Source organism: Apodemus sylvaticus, chromosome 14 (genome assembly GCF_947179515.1).
Source record: "Apodemus sylvaticus chromosome 14, mApoSyl1.1, whole genome shotgun sequence".
In the NCBI taxonomy this organism is placed as follows: domain Eukaryota; kingdom Metazoa; phylum Chordata; class Mammalia; order Rodentia; family Muridae; genus Apodemus; species Apodemus sylvaticus.
Genome location: NC_067485.1, coordinates 48,892,316 through 48,915,134, shown reverse-complemented (window position 1 = coordinate 48,915,134; position 22,819 = coordinate 48,892,316). Strand labels below are relative to the sequence as shown.

The window sequence follows — 22,819 nt, the reverse complement described above, 5'->3', positions numbered from 1 at the left end:
CAAAAGACTTTCCTTTCTGGGAATGTGTTTGTGTTTTATGATGTGGGCTGTAGCCTCTGTTGGGATGCTGATTTCAATTATAGTATTGTACAGATTAGGGCAAATAAAATCAACACACCTCCTCCATTCTAACAGCCAAGAAATACAGTGCTCTTGTGGAAAAGCAAGGAAATCCAGGTAAAGGATTTGTTTGTTCCCTCCCACAAGTTAAAGAGATTCATTATTAATTACCTTAACACTCATCTCTATGAAATATAAACATAACCTTACAATGATCTAAAATGGCAAATTATGCTGATTCTCTAATCAAATCAGGCATGTTCTCCAGATAACCAAAAGTATGTTCTTCCTTGAAGATTCAAATGCTGGCTCAGCCACGTATTTGCTGTCTCATCAGACAAGTAAGTGGACTTCTGTATCTGTTTCTTTTTCTTTAAAAATGAGATTAACAATTATTACCTATTTCCAGGGGATACAAGTAGTATGTTAATTTCTACCAGGGCAACCTTGGTCAGAGTACAGTACATAGTATATTTGTGTCTGACATCGCTGATCTTCATTCAGTGTCTGAAAGTGTGTTTATCCAGTCATAAATTTACTCTAATTATAGAAGTCACATTATCGTCCAAGTAGTTAATGCTTTTTATATTGCTGATGAGGTATAGGCTACGGGCCTTCTAATTCACATTTTAGTTATATAGTTTATAGAATAACAGCCCTACTTAGTAGTTTCTCTTCTATATTAAATAGAGGGCATTAAATGTTTATATAACTTAATTTAAATACCGAATCAATGTAATCATAACCTTGGCTTGCCCTCTTCAGTGATATAGCTAAGAGCATACATTCCATAACAGTTTCACAGAACACACGTGAGTATACTGCTATCTTTACTTTTTAATAGAAGAGTATAGTAAAGTATAATTGATAAAAATAATTTGTGAGTTACAGGACAGGGCGCTGTTGGACAAGAATTACAGTTTATAAGAAAAAACAAAACAAGTAGAGCTAGTAAGAAAAGTCAGTGACTAATGTCAGAATGAGCTTTGGGGTCACATGACTTCCTTACTGTCAAAAGACCTGCAGGAGAAAGCTTTTCAAATGTTCTCACTATTTTTGATTATTGGTATGCGTGTTTTGTCTGTAAATATGTTTGTGTAACATATATGTGCTCGATACCCACAGAAGTCAGAAGAGGGCATTGCATTCCCTGGAACTAGAGTTTTAGATGAGGGGGCGGGGGACACCATTTGAGTGCTAGCAACCAACCCCAGGTCCTCTGCGACCAATCATCTTCACTTGCCAATTTTGATTAAAAAGGCAAAACAAAACTTTAGATACTTAACACAGAAGAAGTTTAAAGGCCATGCTATAGCTATGCACAACTTCTTCAGTGAATGCTGATTTGCAAGGACACTCATGAAAATAACAAGTAAATTATAATTAACATAGAACTATGTTTCAATGTCTAGTTAATAGGACTGGTTCAAAGGATATGAAAACTACTATGTGAATTATTTATAGAAAAAGATCTCAGTTTGATCCCTTTTACTAGACTTCATATCCAACAAAATTCACTGATGGTTTAAAACACTGAAATGTGTACTACTAATATTCATAGAGATATTTTAAAATTTATATACATACCATTGTTTCAGAAGTACAATATCACAACTAATGTAATATTAGTTACATTAGAATAAAAACTTAAGAAATAATGGAAGTTCAAGAGGAAAATAAAATGCCCAAATGTTTTCTTAGTGATTTTAAAGGCCATTCAGATCCCAATGGATACATTTATGAGGTTAATATAACTACAATACTTTAAAATGCTAATTAAAAAAATCTTTCTGCAACTTGTAAACTTGGTTTAGAAGTTTATATGAAAATAAGCTTGAGACAGCTTTACAATCCTTTCATGTGGATTAAGTGATGAAAATTAGCAATTAAGTCCCCAATAACGAGACAAAATCATATTATATTCCTCTTGATGTATTCTATCAGAATCATGTTACCTTATAGGTATTATTCTTGCACTGAAAAATATTAATGTAATCTTGAACACAGAAAACCAATCAAATCCAGATTATAGAATGCTTTACCAAGCTACCTTAAGCTCTTGGCCTTTGTAGGGACTGCAGATGTAGCTTAGCAGAAGCATTTGCCAGGCATGTGTAAGGCCCTGGCTTTAATGTCCACCACCAAAAAGAGAAGACGGTGTAATCAAAACCTTCTCTAAGAGTGAGGAAAGATTGAAGATATTGCTAAGTAACCAAATATGTAAGTTCTGAACAAATTGTTCAATCTTGACTCCATAGAAAGTTTCTTTTAAAAAAAAAATGTTCTTGGGCTACTGGGGAGACTTAAATATGTACTATGTACTACTTATGTTTTATGCTGTATAATAGTAGTATGTGTAATAAAGTTCCAGTTTTTATAGAGTCATTCAATAGCTTAATATTCGACTACCTCAGAAAAAGTTTATAAAGTAATGAAACAAATGTGTCCCACACACCAATAATTATTAAATCTAGGTGAAGAATATTCTACTTTTCTGTAGAGGTGAAAACTCAAAATCAAAAGTTAAAACCAGTAAAACAAAACAACAACAACAAAAACTCTAATATGCTACTAAAATCAAGCCACTTGGAGACTACTGATATATCTAAACAAGCAAAAATATTAAACATTTAGCTAAGCAGTATCTCATCTAGAAGCACTCAAGAGGCATAGACAGCCTGTAATATACAACCCAAAGGGACGGAAGGAGGGAGGGAGGGAGGGAGGGAGGGAGGGAGGGAGGGAGGAAGGGAGGAAGGGAGGAAGGGAGGAAGGGAGGAAGGAAGGAAGGAAGGAAGGAAGGAAGGAAGGAAGGAAGGAAGGAAGGAAGGAAGGAAGGAAGGAAGGAAGGAAGGAAGGGAGGAAGGGAGGAAGGGAGGGAGGGAAAGGAAAAGAAAGGAAAGGAAAAAGGAAAAAGGAAAAAGGAAAGGAAAGGAAAGGAAAGGAAAGGAAAGGAAAGGAAAGGAAAGGAAAGGAGGGAGGGAGGAAGGAAACCTGAAACAGAAAACCTAGTGAATGACTGCTGCATGTCAGGTGACTTTCAAACTACTTCATGGTTCATTTATATATAGTTCAATAAAATCTTAATAACAAACCCTGTGGAAATACACTCAATACAACTGGAAAGTGGAAGAGCCAGTATTTGAACTCTAAAGTCCATGTTTATTCATTTAAAATATATTAATTTTATTACACCAAAGTATTTTATTGGAGATAGGCTTCCTTTTAATGCTGCTGATCACATTAACAAATACCAAGGAAATACCTACAAAATTCTAGCCCCTATCATGGAGAAGCAAATGGACAATCTTTTTCCCAACAGATTCTAGAAGCTATATGAAGAATCAAGAAACCAGCTATTCTAATTCTCCAAACCACATTTTCTCTCCATGATAAGAATCATTCCAAACATGCTTCTGATACTAACATTCTCTGAAATAATGACAAGGATTTTCTATTGTGGGAGATGTCACAAATTATTTTCAGAACTTGTTTCTTATTAAACTGACTTCAATTTGAGAACTGGCACCATCCTTTACCATATTTGTATTCTTGGGCAAGTTTTTTAACCTCTTTGAGCCTGCTTCCTCCTCTGTTAAGCAGTGGTGGTAATACCTACCGTAGAGGGTTGTACAGATTAAGCTTGGCATATAACTCAAAACTCTGGCTAAAGCAGCACCACTAGAAGCTCAGGCCTGACGGCCATGTTCCACCATGGAAGAATTACGATGGAGGGTAAACATATCACTACCCAACATCAGCTAAAGAAATGGTAAAGGCTGTTTTTACTCTTCTATGCTAAATTCAACAATAAACAAGCACCTGCATGCTTGATGGGCAAATCATGTAATTTTAGAATGTTTTAGCTAACTATTTCAACTTCCGCACAGACTCATGGATCATGACAACTAATTATTAAAGTTTTCAAAGCTGTCCAGATTATGTAAATCTAAAATAAAAAAAGTCACTTACTCTGGTGGAGGCATTTTGGAGGGTTCCACGTCTCGCAGGAACTCACACTGAAGAGCCTGCTCGGCAGTGCAGCGCTTACTGGGATCCAAGGCGAGCATGTAATCAAATAAGTCGAGTGCGGCTGCGGGGATACTAGCACAGAGGACACAGACGTCAGCAGTCTCTACACACACTCTCTGCTTCTATAAGCACTTATTTTATTTACTTTACAAATGTGAAAATTAATTTTAAATTATATTCTAAATACCAATTGCTTTACTCCAATTATCTATATCTTTAAAGTCATCATTACTTTATTAACTAATAAAATCTTGCTATAATTTATAGAATACTATAAACAAATAAGGTAACTGCGGGTTATATTTTAAAACTAACTTAGTAATCAGTTAAGTATTAATATTGGTTAAATAAAATATTCAGTATGTGGCACAAGTATCAATATTTTTTCAAAAAGTATTGTTATTTTTATACAGTGCTGGACTATTTAGCAAACAAATCCTTTATTACTCTATGAGCAATTCATGGTTATAAGTTAGAAACGAACAGCCCCGTAAAATAAAAAGCCTAAGTTCAAATCATATGAAAGTTGTCTCAATGAAATTTATAACACTATTATCTAAAGTTTTCTTTGTGTAAACAAATGAAACCTAATGAATGGCTCAGTCACAAGACTCTGAGGTGAAAGGCAAAAAGCACACAAGGCCCTAGGAGAAGAACTGCCGTATGTCTATCTCAGGTCAAGGTGGCACTTCGATTCCCTAAGAAGAAATAACCTCAGCTGTGTGTGCCAGGGTACACCTATGATCGCAGCACTTACGAGACAGGGGAGGTCATGAATTCAAGACCATCCTTATCTACATAGACAATTCATGGCCAGCCTGTGAAACTCTGCCTTCAATTATAACCAAAGACAAAAAAGCAAAAAAAAAAAAAAAAAAACAAAAAACAAAAAACAAAACCTTAAACCTCAAATTGACTACAGAATAAACATTCAATGCAATACGGATATTCAAGCATTCCTGTCTTACAAAACAAACTCTTCTCTTAACTTCCGCCGATATTGCTTCTTTGGTTTCATGGTATTGAAATATGGCAGTTTGATTACATCAGGCCACACTGCAGGGCATGGACTCCCACATATACGGCTAAACAATACACAAAAAAAATTATTATTACAAAATACAGTCAAAAACTAATATAATTTTTTTAAACATCAACCAGTTGTCAAGGTCATAAAAGCTTTGATACAATGTTATGGAGAAATTTAAATATTTTAGTCTTCACGACTTAATTTGAAAATTCCCAAATTTTACACATATACACTGAATCTCCTAAAGAACCTTCCTATTACATAAAATCTTAAAACACAGATAATAATTAGAATATGCCCCATATATTACAAGTTAAGGAAACAAGCTTAGTTTATGTCTCACTCTGGTTTTGGGGTGTTGACATGGTCTCCTCTCATAATAGAATATGCCCCATATATTACAAGTTAAGGAAACAAGCTTAGTTTATGTCTCACTTTGGTTTTGGGGTGTTGACATGGTCTCCTCTCATAAACACAGGGTATCTTGGTGGAAACAGACTTCCTACCCAAATGTAACCACTGCCTCTAAATGTCAAAAAGAAGCACTCTGAACACACTAATCTTGAAATACACAGTTCTGCAATTTCAGCAGTGCCACTGGTCACAAGTATTTACACATTTTAATTGTTCTACTCTTTGACTATCCCTTGAAATCCTCAATAGTTTTGAATACACAGGTAATCACATTTGGAAAATAGGCTTTAGTATATTAAAAAGAAAAATCACAAGAATATATGTATATCATTAATACAATCAGAAAGGCTTAACATGTTAAGACAAAATGTGTGCCTATTACTATAACCAGTAATGCCTTATTTTTCATATACTAGCATCTTTTCTGCTTAAAACTCAATTTTCAAAACCTCTTAGGAAATGTTGCACTCTCAGAGAATGGGCCTAATGGGATCCCAGAAGGACACCACCTCATGCACAGGAGCCGTCTCCCTTCTCAGAATGTGTTTCTTCCCAGGCTACACTTTCATTTCTGTGATTCTGTTAGATTCTAAGCAGGTGTATATCCTCATCACAAGCTACACAACAAGGTCCTCTCTTTCCCAAATGCCTGAAGAACAGACATTCCTTCACATGCTATTTTTTTTTCTTTTAGCAGTTATTTTACCCTTTTTATTTTCATTGTATACCTAGCATACTATTTTATGTTTCTCTTGGACACTGGCAAAATGATACACTTTAATAATATAGAATATACTAGAATAGAGAGATGAAGTACACATTCAACTGCTGATATAAAAGAAAATTTAAGTGAGACAAGAGATGACAATTTTTGGTCATGGTTCCAAGGATAAACCATAGCCAGGTGAAAATGAGAGTACGAGAAATATGTTACAAGGAGGGGGGAGGGGAGAGGAGGGAGGGAAGCAGAGGGGGGAGGGAGGGGGGGGAGAGAGAGAGAGAGAGAGAGGGGAGAGAGAGAGAGAGAGAGAGAGAGAGAGAGAGAGAGAGAGAGAGGGAGGGAGAGAGAGAGGGAGAGAGGGAGAGGGAGAGGGAGGTACAGGTATTAAAAATAGCAAAGAAAGACATGTAACAGGAAGAGTAAATATATGAGTAAATCTAAAATTTATGATGTTCAAGGGAGGTGAGCTGGAAGCACAGACACAGTTATTCAGTGACGTTTAAACAGCCTTCTACAAATGCAGATAGACTGAAACAAACTTTAGATTTGAATTCTGTTTTGGGGCATCAGTCTAAATATAAAACTTAGGAATCTGTTCTTTTGAATAATGTGATCAATACTACTTCAAAGCCATGAAATGAATTAGCACCTGCCTATAAGAGCTACAATGAACATAAATACGTTAAAAAGTTTCAAGTGTTTTATTACATGTGCTGTTGGAAAATCAGTATTAAAAGTACCAGCCAACAGCAGCATGCAAGACATGAGAGAAAATCTTGATGTTATAAATTTAGAGACTTAACATTTCCATCCTAGAAATAACCTATTTCCCTTAGTTTTATGTATCTTTACCAATAGACCTGGTGTTACATGTTAAGTTTCTTTTTCTTCTGAATGTTTTTAGACCATTGTATTTTCTAAGCAGTTAATCTGGAAATACTTATATAAGAAAGGCTCAAAACTGAAGCTTTACAGATTTATAATACAGAGATACATAGCATTGCATTATTTAACAATTCTCAAAGAGTGTTAAAATGTTGATGATGGCATATTATGTGGTAATTTTGATCTCAGCTTTTGAATTTACTCTCTGAAAAAGATGATAAATTTTAGTTTGAGAAACACAAAATACACATTGCAACATATCCACAAACAAACACAAAAATTTTCACATATCTACTACTAAGAATGTAGTCAATGAGCCAGCCTCATTGAGGCAGATAGATCCAGGGACAGCCTAGCCTGGTGTACTTAGGTTGCAGGCCAGCCAGTGCTGCAAAGTACACACCATACCCCTCCACCTCTCAACACTCGTGTGTGTGTGTGTGTGTGTTATGGTGCAAATTACATTAAAACATTTTCTAATAAACATTTATCCTTATAATCAAAGGGAAATTTAAAGGAACTATTTCATTTCAATAGTTTATAACAATTTATTTTCTACTTGTTTTACATCGGTATTTTGGGGGGAGTGAAATATAACAGATATTCTCAAAAGTGAGGCCAAGGGCTGGAGAGCTGGCCCAGTGGTTAAGATTAAAGCCATATACCACTTTCCCCAGAACTAGTAGTTTTCTTCTAGTTTTTGTACCCACACCTGAAGCTTTAAAAGTGCATACTCTTAATCTTTAGCCGGGAGTAGTAGCACACACCTCTAACACTCAGGAGGCTGAAGCAGGCAGATCTGTAGAGTTTAAGGCTGGCCTGGTCTACAGAACAGAGTAAGACACCAGGGCTACAGAGAGCCTGTCTCAAAAAAGAAAACAAGAACATGTGTGAACCTTTGTTTACATCCACATAGAAACAATCTTTATCTCCATCTGCCCTATTTTGTTACCTCCAATATTTTCCTTTTATTTTATCCTTTCTTAATTGATTCTATTTCTAATGCAAACCACACCATCTGCCTTGTGAAAATATTCATATATTATGCTGTATTTAAATTTATTGCTACTGCAGATTGAAACTGAGTGTACTACATGTTAGGCAAGTCTTCTACCACTGAGTTCCACCTCCAGCTTAACTCTCTTGAACAAAGCAAATTATAAACAAATCAGTCATTGCAGTGTAGGTTTTAAAGCAGATTTTTTATTACTATTTCTACCTGATTAGTTTTTCACTTTTAATCTGGACACCAACATTTCAGCATCTATACCTCAGCTTCTGACTGCAGATAAGGTAGACTAACAACATTCATTTCCTACATTCCTTGAGTGTGTTATCAGTCCTGTTCTAACTATGAAGAGCCAAATTTACAGCATCACATTATTTTCATCCCAGATAAGCAGGAGTTATGAGGCTGGTATTTGAACTCAGATCTACCAGACTCCAAGGCCCACTCCACCCCCTTCAGTATTCTTTTGCTGTCTGATACACTCACACTTCTAAGAAAGTTCTTTTAGTTTTTCTTAAGTTTTTCTTACATTTTTTACAAAATGTTATAGAATCATACCTTAAGCAACTTTTTAAAGTACTACCAGAATCAGACATGTTTAAATATATAAACTAGCAAATGAACTCTTATTAGCTTTCTCACAGGTCCATCTTCAGATGAACAATTACAGACATCTTTGACGTGTTTTATCTAAATGGACTCAAACTGTGAAACTCTTCTTATGCTGCTATTCTACATCCTACCCGCAATATAACACTTCACCGAGTAGATAGCTTGAACTGGGCTGTTCTGTTCCTGATCACTCACTTAATACTAATAAAAACAAATCAAGTACACTTACTTCTAGCGGTCTTTAATGACTTTCAAGAACTTAATTTAGATTTCCACTCAAATGTTACGTTCCCTGAACACCCCACACACATAGCACAATGGCAGGCATTATTTCCTATACCCTTCTATCTTACCAATTAGTTTTGTCTAATTTTGCCCACCCAGAACCAGAAAATACAAATAAGGGACTTTCAGTTCTTGGACTTGAAGGCATTCTCAGTATGTTGCAGTAATGCCACACAAAAATGCCATCAACAGACATTGTTTATTCCAGGCATCATGGCATAAATTCACAATCCCAGCATTTGGGAGGCAGGAAGATTGTAATAATCTTGAGGCCAGTCTGGTCTACAATGTGATTCTAAGGCTAGACGGGATGAAATAGTGAGACGCTCCTGCCTCACACATTTAACCCTGAATGTTTGAGCCACCTGAGTCTGAGTTGCTCTCCTCTACAGCACCTTGTGCTTTCCTCTCTGAAGCGCTCATGTAACTCCACTCGTGTGACCAAGTACTTTGGTTATTGTATTTGGTTTAACAAGCTATGTGAAGTTCTGCATTTTTTTTTCAAAACAAGAGAGAAAAGTCCTGGTTATTTTCTTATTGTCCCTCTACTCCCTTCCTAGATATTTTCACATTAATCCTTACACAGATATAAAAAAAAAAAACAAAATAAAAACAAATGTGTACAATGTGAAAACCCCTTGTTTAGAAATTCTAGCTATGTATACAAGGAAACATAATAGAACTGGAGAGCTGGCTCAGCAGTGAAGCGCACATAACTACTCCTGCATGGGATCCTATAACTCTAATACCAGAGGGGCTAGCACTACTGGCCCTGCCCCGCATCCCCATTCATGTGCACAAACACATACTAATAATAAACATAAAAGGCAAACCACACTAAAGACAGGATAAAGTGACAGTTTTAAAAGCCCGTTAAAGTCTAGTAATCAAAAATAAACTATGCCTCTCCAACAGTCTCTTTTATTTTACTATTTTAATTTTTAATCATGTGTATTATATGGAACTATATGTACATTTGTGCACGTAAGTATGGGTGCCCTGTGGCAATCAGAAGAAGGAATCATATCCCCCAGAGCTGTAATTACAAGCAATTATTATCTGTCACACATGGGTGCTAGGAACCAAACTCAAGTTCTCTGCAAGAGCAGCAAATGCTCTTAACCACTGAGTCATCTCTCTAGCCCTCTCTCCACGAGGTTTTAAAATCTTAAATATATTTAAGAATATTCTGTATTCTATAGTTTTATAGTTTTTCAGTATTTCAGGGGCACACATGTTGGTGATTTTATTAGAAAATGTCCTCTACCACACACACATTTTCCAGTTGGTACTCATTTATAAAAGCTTCTGCAGCCAGGCGTGATGGCTCACGCCTGTAATTCCAGCACTTGGGAGACAGAGTCAGGCGGATTTCTGAGTTCGAGGCCAGCCTGGTCTACAGAGTGAGTTCCAGCCAGCCAGGATTACACAGAGAAACCCTGACTCAAAAAACAAACAACAACAACAACAAAAAAAAAAAAAAAAAAAAAAAAAAAAGAAGAAGAAGAAGCTTCTGCTTTATTTGTAGATTAGAACATGACATATGCATCTTAACCTGTCATGAGTCTTTTAATCTTGTCATTCTAATCAACCTTTTTGTTCTCAGGCATTTTAGGTGATAGGCACATTCAACATATTGTACTCTACATTGAGTATATGCTGTGTTATACAAATTATTTCCAACTATACACATCTTATACTGGTTTACTTTTCTATCACTACTAATTAGCTTTGTACATCTAAACACTGGTAAATGGCAATACAAGAAAGTAATTGTTCTTTATTTTTTTCTTCTAATATTTTACCATTAAACATTATTCTGACTAATAATGATATATATTTTTATTGTGTTTTACACTCCCTTACACTTAAAGAGCTTATATCCCCAGCAAATGCCTATTCAAATCTATCAGATAAACAGATTATTTCACTAGTAAGATGAAAAATTACAGTAATTAAAATTTCCTTGTATTTTTGGGATGAACCTTATTTCTAATTCATGTTACAAATTTTTATAGCATTTTTCTATTAGTTCTTGAAAAGTTCCTACATGCTATATTTTACCACTCAGCATGCTATATTTTACCATTATAGAATTCTTAATGAAAACTTGAATAGTTTGCAAATGTCTCCCTCAGAAATTTCAATATAGAAAATTTATAAATTGTGTTTGTAAAGTATTACTATTTGTACATCCTATATAAAAAGTTTCAGAAGTCCTATTTCTTACATGAACAGAATGTTAATTCAAAGCTCGACTTTTTCCAATTATCACTTGAAAGACCCTAGATAAATTTTTTACACTGAAATAGAAGGTATTGAGTTGCAGGAAGTTTAACTGAAATAATTCAGGTGAAACTGCTACAGTAATATGTACCTTGAAGCCTAACTATGTTAACTAGGACTAGTAGCCAACAAAATCAGGACTAACAATGAAACAAAGAACAGGCTTACAGGTTATCACATTAAAGAGAATATACAGATACCTCACTTTGCTATCTTTATTTTTTTTTGCATTTCAAAAGCAAATATTAAAAGCACTTTAAATGTACTTAGGCTAATCCTTTGTTCATGTAAGAATAAAAAGTACAGTAAGTAAGCCAGTAAGACAGGAGTTTATTACCATTTATGAGTATTGTGTACTTCACGATGATGTGTACTACGCTTAATAATGACTAGCTCAGTAGAGAGGGCATCCCAAACCGTAAGCCACTTATGCATTACTACATAAAGAAACTATGATAGCATTAGCTGGTGGCAATTTTTACCTTCACTGGATCACCACTATCCATGCAGCCTGTGGCTGACCAAACATCAGTATACTGCACAAGACTGAATTGCAGCAAAGATTGAGCTATGGCACCTTAATATTTAATCTACTGCTTCCAATGTGTATGTATGCTTGGCAGGTATGTCCAACTGCTATGGTAGGCATGTGCAGAGAACAGCTTTGATGAATTGGTCCTCACGGTCAAACTCACTTCACTAGGCTTCATGGCAAAGCTTTACCCACTGAACAATCTATCCCCTCCACCTTCCCTACTGCTCGATTCATAATGCAAACTTCATTTTTGCATTCTAATTTTATTCTATTTTATTTAGAGCATATATTCTGCTATTTCATTCTTTGGGAATTATCATTTTTGGTATCTTCTAATATGTAACTAATGCTTATAAATGTTCAAATTAACAATGAAAAATTGGGGGAGTATCAGTTCCTCAAGATTCTAGTTCACTTGCCCGTAATATCAAAAATGAAAGATAATGGGTAAACTCCATTCCTGCTTTGTTTTTGTATGTTCTTTAAATGTCATGCATTGGAAACTTAATGAGTTACCTACTACAAGGCCATCTCTATCATAAAAGCTAGCCTCGTTGTGTGGCTTTACCTGTTGTTCCTAGGTCACCTTTGGACTTCGCAGAGTTGCTATTAACTGAAAGAACTTTGCCATCCACAGTTTTTCAATCTTGGCCTGTCAGCCTTTAGAATCATGAGCTAAACAACCTTTATTCTATTTACATTATCTAGTCTGTGTTATTCAGACAATAACAAAAATGAAATGGACTAAGAATCTTGTAATTTCATTGAAAGTTCCATGGGTAGATTCCCATGGGTTAAGTCTAGTACATATGCTTTCATTTTACAAGGCAACTGATTGCCCTGGACTTGGATAAGGTACTTCTGACTGTAGGTATGTTACCCAAAAGAAGAGGCTCTAACACACTTTTGTTTGCTGTGCTCTATAGCAAAAGATCTGACCCCCAAAAAAGAACAATATTAAAGTTTGAAGCCTCTTCTGGAGGGCTGGGGGCCTATGGGGTAGCCAAACTCTGATACTGTAATGAACTTCCCCATAGGCAGAATATCCACTCTTAGGACTTTCTTCTTTGAATAAAGTTCTCTTTCTAGATGATATCCTTCATAGTTCTAAGATGAAGTTAGGAATCCGTCTCTGATTCCTGTCTGTTGCTTTATATTTATTTAAAGTTTGATGAGATGACTTATACCTGTAATCCCAGCGTGGGGAGACTAAGGCAGGAGAACTTCTGAGAGTTCAAGGTTAGCCTATGCTAGAATATGAAATCCCATCTTGACAGGAAAAGGAACAGACAAAAGAAGAAAAAAGGCAAATAGAGAAAAGAATACTCTTAAAATGCAATCTGAAGAGAAAACTAACTGTTTGAAAGCTATATCCTAAGAGCCTACCAAAAAATGGCATATGCTGATAAGTATATACATATATTCTAGTATGCACTGTTTACATGTAAACTTATCATGTGTGCACACAGAAAGTATTAATCATGCAGCATTCTCTCCTCTCATTATTCTCTTCCTTCTCAGTCCTATGAGAGACTAAGTTCTCTGACTTAATCCATGTCACCAAAGTAAATAATATCAAAATAAAAAAAGGAAAAATAAAACATCTTTAAGATCCTTAATTTTACTGGAACGAGTGCCCTCTAGTTTGTCTAGTTTGAAATGAGTTCAATACCTGTGGAAGACATCCATTCCCAAAACATCACCAGCAGCTTACCTTATTAGCTCTAGCTGGGCAAGTTCCTGGTTTGCTTGAAAGATAGGCTTTTTAGTGAAGAGTTCACCAAGGATACATCTAATAGAGAAAAATAGAGCCATTATTATCTAAATTTTCTCATTTTAATTCACTAACAGAACTTTTTAGTGCCCTAAGAAAATGCATCCATCTTACCCACAGCTCCATACATCAATGGCTGGTGTATATCGTTCTTCTCCCAAAAGCAGTTCAGGTGGACGATACCACAAAGTAATGACCTTGTTAGTATATGGGCGACTAAGACAAAAACAAAAACAAAAATCATAGGCCTCTTTAAAGTTAGCATTTGTTGTATTAAGAGATTCTCTCAATAATACTATTTTGGACTCCCAAAGACTGAACCACCAACCAAAAAGCTGGCAATGGACTGGACCTATGATCATATGTAGGAGATGTGCAGCTCATTACTCATGCGGGTCCCACAATAACTGAGGAGGGGCTGTCTGTGGATCCTGTTCCCCTAACTTGGCTTCCTTGCTGGGGCTCAGAAAAAAATGCACCTAGTTCTAAGAGGGTTCCCCTTTCTGTGGGAAAGGGGGAAGAGCTGTAGTAGTGTGGGACTGGGAGGAGAGGGGGGACAAATATTGGGATGTAAAGTGAATAAATAATTAATGGAAAAAATACTATTTTTTATAATCAAAGCAACTCCATAATCTTTTGATTAACTAATCATAAAATGCATGGGCAAGCAGCAGTAATTCCCTGAACATGTGAGTTAAAAATAAGCAGTTAGCTGTTAACTGTAATTTGGTCAAAGAGAAGTCACTCACCAACTCAATTACTAAGCAATGTTTTTTTCCTTTACATAAAAACTTTAAAAATTAGTAATTCATAAAGGACCAACTAACAGAAAGACATTGTAGTTCAAACTGAGATTACCTAATACAATGCCTGGTTTTGTTTTGGGTCTGAGGAGTGAATCGAAAAACACTCATATGCTAGGCAAGTGCTTTACCTGAGTCCCTAACAAAAGTTTGCTGTTTGTTGATGAGATAGGCCCTTGATGTGAAGACCAGGCTAGCCTTGAATTCACAGAGATCCTCTTGCCTCTTCCATGTTGCTAGGAATCAAGGTGGGTGCCACCACAGTTGGCCCCTAGCAAAAGTTTTTAATTAGGCATATCTTTGATAATATTTAACACATTTGGATGCACTCTGATTTGTAAAAATAAAGATGTTGACTATATAATTATTTGTGGTTTAGACTACACAGAATCACAAGCTACAGGTACAGTGCTTTATCAGAGAACTACAAAGAGAATATATATAAACAGAGGTTATTTAAATCTAGCCAATTTATAACACTAAGTCTGACCATCCTCCAGTACAAAATTCAGTAGCAAAGTTTTTTTGATTTTTGTTTTCCAAGGGTTTTTCTATGTAGCTTTAGCTATCCTGGAACCTGCTCTTTAACCAGGCTGCTGAAGATTAAAGACACTGCCCAGCTGCAGCAAAGTATTTCTAAACCTCAGATAATAGTCACTTTCTTTATGATTCATATGAATAAGATGATCCTAACGAATTGTGACCAATGGTTTAAAGTACAGACTTCAGAATGATTACATCTTTAGATCACTTATTAACCTTATTCTTTTAGATGTCTTCCAAATAACAAAGACAAACAGGAAGTTCCCCCAGAAAAGCCCATTCACTCACCTGAGACTGGGTCAATCGGATTCATTTGGGGAGAAGAAAAAACAATGCCCGTAATTTAACCCAGCAGCTTTCGCTTAGCAACCACAGGTCTAAGGCTCCAGAAAGCCTAGGATGTACCTGAACTACTCCGCCCTAACCTGGCCGAATTTCTTTAAATAATTTGAGCACCAATAACATCACAGTGTTTCCAAAGCCAAAAAAACCTTCTGTTGACACTGACCAAACTATGACCAACAAATCTAAGGCTTTTTTGTTTGGTTTAATTTCAAGCAAAGCCTCACTACCCCATCCCTGATTGTCCTGGGACTTGCTTTGTAGATGGAGTGACCTTGAGTCTCAGCAACATTCCTAACTCTGACCCCAAGTGCTGGAAGCCAGGCATGTATCACCACATCTGGCTAAAATGTCTATAACGCAAATGAAAATTGAGTATACTTGACTTAGTAAATTTACTTTGCTTATTCCCTGGTATCACTTATCTTCATATAATATAAAGTATTTCAATTTTTCTTAACTATATACTATTATTTCATACACGGCAAAAGAGCTCCCAACATAAATCTAGTCTCCACTTTCAACAATTAATCTTGACTTGTTTCCACTCTCTTAAACTCTCCTAAGACAAAAGTCAAAACATTCTTTAACATGAATCCAAACATAAAGCCAACACATAAATGTAACATAAGGTGACATATGAATCTTCTGGATAGGGGAAGAAAGCTTGAAAAACAATTGAGAACTAGCTTTTAAATTGTTTCAAGGAACTATGTGCACTTTAAGCCTATGTTGTAAGACTGAAACTAAATTAACTATACTCTCAAAGAAATATTTAAATTAATGCAAATCTCTCTAATTTTTAAATTTAGAAAATAAAGTATAGAGAAACTACAAATATTTAAGTGATGAAATTTATTTAAAAGAAAAGTTTAAACAAGATTAGTTTACATGCCATATATCAAATTTAATGTAATTTATTAATAGTCATTTTTAGCTCTAAGTTTGGTTAGCCACCTTTATCAAATTTAGAATAGTCAATTTGCAAGATGATTAAACACAAAACTATACAAAATAATAGTTTTAAATGTACCACAAAGTATTTATCAGTTGTTTTCTAAATATTTCTAAAATGTTAGTTTCTGCCAGACACTTTTGCTTGTTTGGTGATGTATTTCAATGTGTTTCTTCTATAGAATCTTAGGAATTCCAGAGCTTGGAGAGGTGTGTTCAGGTAGATTGATTTGGTTATGTTGTTTCCTATCTAGATTCATGTAAAGGAAGCAAGATTTAAAATACTTAAATTTCTCAAACAAAACATAATAAAATATTCAGTAATTTCTTTCATACTATAATCTGTAGTATTTTTTGAGACAAGAAAGAAAATCTTAAAGTCATGAAAAATGTTGATCATTCTGTTTAATACCTACCTAGCTGCTACAGGAAAACACCCAGGGGCATTTGCTCTTATGGGTGGGGAATGAGCATGGTCTTCCAAGGTAACCCACAGGTAGGTCTCAAAGTTAAAAAATCTTCCTGTCTCAGCCTCCTAAGTGCTAAGATGAGAGGTATGCCATCATATCTAGCCAGGAATCAACAAACTCATCTTAAATGCAGCAACACTTTTACAATTTCAACAGCAACAACCAAAGACTGAGTGTAATGCAGGAGAAAACACTGTAGGTTAAGTGAGCCATAAAAGTGTGGCCCTGAGGGCTGGCCAACTGGAGTTACTAGCAGCCCAGGAGAAACCTAATTAATAATAAGTAATAACCCGAGGATACAGAGAGAAAAGTAGATTTTAAAGCCCCCACCCCCCACCCCAAGCTCTTGTGCTGTTTAGGGCTTACTGTAAATATAAAGGATGTATGTGTTTTTTTTTTTATCCAGGGTCTGAATGATCTAAGGTGGGCTAGAAACCCCGGGTCAGGATTAATGACTTCTGCGACAGAGCTGCTATTCTTCCTGCTTATGCATTACCTCAACAGTATACTATACTCAATGGTTTTCTCACCTCATCTTTTAAAAAACATTTTATTTCAAAAAGAAAACCAGGTCATGTCTACCTGCAAATAAAACTTAACTTGGCCTTATAATAAGCCTATACACTGAGAATCTTATTCCTGTGGCCCTACTATAGAGTTTCAGACTCTTAAACGTCAGGGTGCTTACCATCAACTAATCTCCTACTGTAATATTCTTTGTCTGGGTCTTCATTAAATTTTCTTTCTTTACCTTCAAATCTTAATTCCAATTTATTTCTTCAAAGATGGCTATCCAAACTGTCCTATCAAAAATTGCTGTTGAAAATTGCTTTAAAACAGTACTACTTGCAGTAGTGAGAACAGCACCCTCTAGTACTTGGTATTTTCTTTTTTCTTTTCTTTTTTTTTTTCTTTTGGTTGGAATGGTACAATGAGGTAAGGAACCATCAGTTAACATTATTAAGTGAGAAATTATAATACTTTAAGTCACTACTAAATTTTTTCAATAGTTTTGCCTCTCCTAACTGTAACTGTTTTCAGCTACTTAACCAGAAACCTTATAGGTAGAAATGGAAACAGATTTTTTACAACAGGTAATGGTTTCTAACTATTCTCCGGTAGAGACCCTTGTGAAATAATTCGCCTCTTTCTTACACATGGTCTATCGTCCTGTTCTAGCCATAATAATTTTATCAAAATTTAGTGCAACAGCTTTTTAATAGTTCTTGTTCCCAGATTTTCAAGATTAACTTACTTTTTAAAACATAGTCAAAATGAGTTTTAAAACACATTGTTTCCAATGACTATTCACATAAAACCCATAAAATGTTTCTTACTATCAACCACACTGACTCTTTAGCTCCCTAAGATGGCTGAGCAAATGTTCGTTTTCTAGAGCAGGGAGACAGAAACAAAGTCGGGGGTGAGGATTGGAGAGAGGAGGGCAGCAAGAATCCTTTGAAGAAGTTAATGGTGTTATTAAAGGTTTAAACAAACTCTTTTTTTTTTTGTTTGTTTTTTTGGATTTGTTTTTTTTCCGAGACAGGGTTTCTCTGTATAGCCCTGGCTGTCCTGGAACTCACTCTGTAGACCAGGCTGTCCTCGAACTCAGAAATCCGCCTGCCTCTGCCTCCCAGAGTGCTGGGATTACATGCATGCGCCACCACCGGCCAACTAAACAAACTCTTTTAACAAAGTAAATTGATGGAACATTCCTGAAATCACAGTACTCAGCATGCTGAGAAATAGGAGGATTTGCAGTTCTAGTCCAGCCTGGGTCATAGACTTAACTCCCTAAGAATGACTTTTTTTTTAAAGTAGGTTGGTATTCTGGTTCTGCTCCTCCAAAAAGGATGCTATGTCACATTTTCCATTTTACTATTTAATGAGAAAAAAGCAAACACTGAGAAGTATGCAGACACAAAGACTTTAATCATAAAAGCAAAACTCAGCAAAAAAAAAAAGCTAGGAGAGCACTAAAGCCAATTTCACAAACCACATCACCCAAGAACAATTTATATAGTATTACAAGAAAACACTCTATGTTATGATTAGGTTGATATATTTACAAGGGTAAAGATCAAAGCAAATGAAATTGAAATTATGTTTAGAAATAAAAAGATTTTTAAATCCCAAGAAATTCGAAAGTATTGTTGTAGTACAAAGATATAATCCAAACAAATGCAAAAATAATTAGAAATCCAGAATCCTAAAAAATATCCAGATCTGGTCACAGATTCCCAACATCCCAGAGATCTTGTTTACACCTGGCAAAGAACTAGGAAATCCTATGATAACACAATTTTATTTCTTCATGGATATAGCACTGAAAAAAGGTTCAATTTAGTTACATAATTAAAGTTCTAAGCAATAAATTCCAACAAAGGCGGTCACACACATTAAAATCCCTCTGTTAATAAATTAAAACAGTAAGTCCAATGAGTTCTTATTAGGAGATGGCAAAACTAAACTTTATATATACTTCAGAAATAAAGGGGTCTAAAAGCCAGCAAGTTCCAAGTTGCTATTAAGCACCTTCATCTACAAACCATGATGGCTTTGGGTTTGATTTATAAACCTAAAACTAACTAGGAATTAACACCAGTACCTTGAATAAGTACTTTTATTAGTTTCTGAAAAGGCAGCTGATATTATATCAAAAAGTGAAGTAGTACCTGGTGGGACAGCATCAACAACAAAATCCTTTTTTAAAAAGGCCTTTACCTTAATGTAACTATCAATTTTTTTTTCATTTTTAGCTTCCTATTTAAACACTACCTAAATACAATAGAATTGAACATGATTGTGGAAAAACGTGACAAAAATCATAATTTGTTAATCCACTTCTAGAAAACTATAGTTAAAACCTATATTATGACTGGAAAGTTGGGAGGACAGAGCCAGTTAAATTCAACAAATCTGGGGGCTGGAGATGTCTCTAGAGTTAAGAGCACCGTCAACTCTTCAGAGACTCCAGGTCCGACTTTCAGTGCCTGCACAGCAGCTCAAACCAATTATAGCTCCAATGCCAGGGTATCCAACACTCTCTTCTAACCACTTTGGTTACTGCACATACACATGTTGCATATACATACATGCAGACAAAATACATAAGTTACATTCAAGAAAAGCTTTGCTATAAAATAAGTACCAGAACAACCAGAATTAGGTTGTTTACCTAATGATAGCGTCTAAAAACCTGGCGAGACCCCTACTGCTCTCTACTCGAAAGATATTTTCAGAAGATCAAGGTATGATCTAAGGACTTGGCCAGAAAGCACTACAGAAAACAGTATTTCTGTCAATAATTCCAGCTCTATTTCCTAACTCTACTGGGTACTGGTGATGTAAACAAACAAAAAGTCATATATTTTAACTTGTACCCATCTCAGAGGACTTTCACTTCAAGTAATTTTTTCTGGCATAGTAAACATGGCAAGTAGCATGGCTTAATTTGAGATATGCACACCACTTTGATGGAGATGTGCAACAAACACATATGCTTGAAAACATGAAAACATATTAACACTGAAAATTTAGATTTGTAGTAGGGAAAATGTGGTTGGTAGGTTCCAGGAGAATGGTGGGACAGCAGGACACTCACTTTACATGAGGAAAGAACTGCATTTTCATTTTGATTTTCCAATTAAGGCATCGATCTGAGTAAGACTTCCATTGTAAAGACTGTTGAAGGATACTATTTACTGTTATGTGTATCACTCTGTAGTATTTTCTTGTCTTAAGGTTTCCAGCCTCACATAAGCATTATCCAAGAACCCCAAAGTTCCCTGCTACACATTAGGACCATTCTGCAGGTCAGGGTCCTCTTCTTTCAAAACCATATTTGATATTTTAAACCATAAAAAAGGAAAGTACTGAATCCATCTCTGAAAATGACATCAATTCAAGATTAAAGAACAATGAGCCATAATGCTGAATAATTTCTCCAAGTCCCTGAACAATGGCAAGGTTGGAGTAGCCACTAGATGGCAGCATCACTATAACATGTTCTGCCTGGAAAGAGTGTGTTAGCAAAAGGGTTAAAACCCTTTTCTCCCTCTCCCCCTTTCATGGGATCACAGAAAAACACAGCAGACTTTGGTTACTATTTAAGGAAGTTTTATCCTAATAATGGCAACTTTTAAAAGAATTAATAGTATTTGTATTTGTTCATTTGTTTGAGTACTTTACAAGCCACAACTTTGCAGCATTTTGGTTTTGGTAGTTCTATGGGTTGAGCTGACAGTCTCAAACACATTAGACAGGGACTTTACCACTGAGCAACACTTTAAGCCCAGTATTTGAAGCTGTAAATTTTTCTTCTTTTTTGAGGGTGTGATTGTTTTGCTTGCATGTCTGTATATGTTCCATGTACACGCCTAATGCCCATGGAGGCCAAAATCAGAGGCTAGTATTAGATACCCTGGAACTGGAGTTCCAGATCAAAGTGAGGGACACCTCATGTGGTTGCTAGAAACCAAACCGAGACCCTCTGTAAGTGAGCCATTTCCTTCAGTGTAACTTTGGAGATACTAAATCCACTATCTTAACATTTAGAGTCATGAAATTAATTAATTAGCTTAACCAAGATCTCACAGTGACCCCCGTAGAGTGGCAGAGGTACCATCAGAAGGCCTATTCAAGGCCAAGCTAAACTATAAAGTATGTTTAAGGCCAACCTGGGCTACACAGTGAGACCCTCAAGAAACAGAATTTTACAACTGATTAAAGGGTAATGCAAAGATAATAAAGAGTCTCAATCTAGGACTAATTTATTTTCTTCAAACTTAAAACAGTAATAATAAATGTGTTCTTATAATTTTTCTCTAGAAAAAGCAGTAAATTTTGACTTTTGTGCAAAATATTTCTTTGTCCTGTGGGAAAGTGGACTTCTCCAGCAAATTTTAAAAACACATTTCAGACATCTATTTGAGGAGAGGCCGTTGGTCTTGTGAAGGCTTGATTCTCCAGAAGAGGGGAATGCAAGTCAGGAAATTGGTAGGGGGTGGGGGGAGTAAGGGGAATGGGATGGGGATTTTCGATGGGGTAACCTGGAAAGTGGTTAACATTTGAAATGTAAATAAAGTAAATATCTAATAAAAATAACAAAGAAACACAAAAAGGGGGTGATATCTAAAGGTACAACTCCCTCAAAGATGGTATGTTTACTTATAAAACAAATGATAAAAAGTTTTTCTCATTAATTTGATTGCCCCCAAAAAAGAATTTACTATGCATTAACTTTAAGATATATATATGTGTATACACACACACACACACACACACACACACACACACACAACATATATATAGTGTAAAAGATAACACTTATAAAAGTGTTATCTTATAAAAGATAACAGTGTATACAATATTTTTTGTCTGGAACATCTATTCCAAATGCATGGGGATATCTTCAATAAATAACTTATTAGCTGTAAAAGATTAATAAATTAGGATGAAACATAAGAAAGTAAGAAGAATGGAAGCCATTCATTCAAGTTTGATAGTTACATTGCATCAAGGACAATAGAATTAGACTGAAATATCAAGAGATTACAAAAATAGAATAAATTAATTAACCAAATTCCCCCAAATAACCCAATTAGTTTAAACTTTTAAAAATTATTATTCAAGTGAAGTTTTAGACTAAGTAGTATTAAGACCATCTTCTTGACAAATTCCCAAAAGATAAATTACTATATGGTAGAAATATTTAAAAATTTAGCCCCAGTCACAGAGGTGTGCATATTTAATTTCAACACTTGGGATGTAGAAGTAGTTGGATCTCCGAGTTCAAGGCCATCTTGGGTTATATTGTGAGATTCTGCTTTATTTTATACAATTAAAAAGCTAAACTCTATAGCTCCTTGACCCTGTCAACACATACCTTAAAGTCATTCAGTCCTTCACAATAACAACTGAATGTGTCCAACAACATAAGAATTGATGAAGAAAATATGGTATATATGGACATTAGAATTTCATGTATTTGGATAGATAGGGAGGTGGAAGGATCTGGGAGAGGGGGAGTGTAAAGAATATGACCAAAATACAGTATATGAAA

General features: G+C 35.5%; 1 protein-coding gene across 4 annotated transcripts in view; it reads right to left on the bottom strand.

Annotated features, from left to right (window-relative positions):
- Positions 1–22,819, bottom strand: part of Cdk13 (cyclin dependent kinase 13) — a 91,039-nt gene that overhangs the window by 5,780 nt on the left and 62,440 nt on the right. For all 4 annotated transcript variants that reach the window (XM_052157114.1, XM_052157117.1, XM_052157116.1 and 1 more), the window contains exons 8-11: positions 13,758–13,859; positions 13,584–13,661; positions 5,061–5,177; positions 4,033–4,164 (exon numbers count right to left, since the gene is read on the bottom strand). In XM_052157114.1, the coding sequence (XP_052013074.1) occupies positions 4,033–4,164; positions 5,061–5,177; positions 13,584–13,661; positions 13,758–13,859 (429 nt within the window). The remainder of the gene's footprint in view (positions 1–4,032; positions 4,165–5,060; positions 5,178–13,583; positions 13,662–13,757; positions 13,860–22,819) is intronic.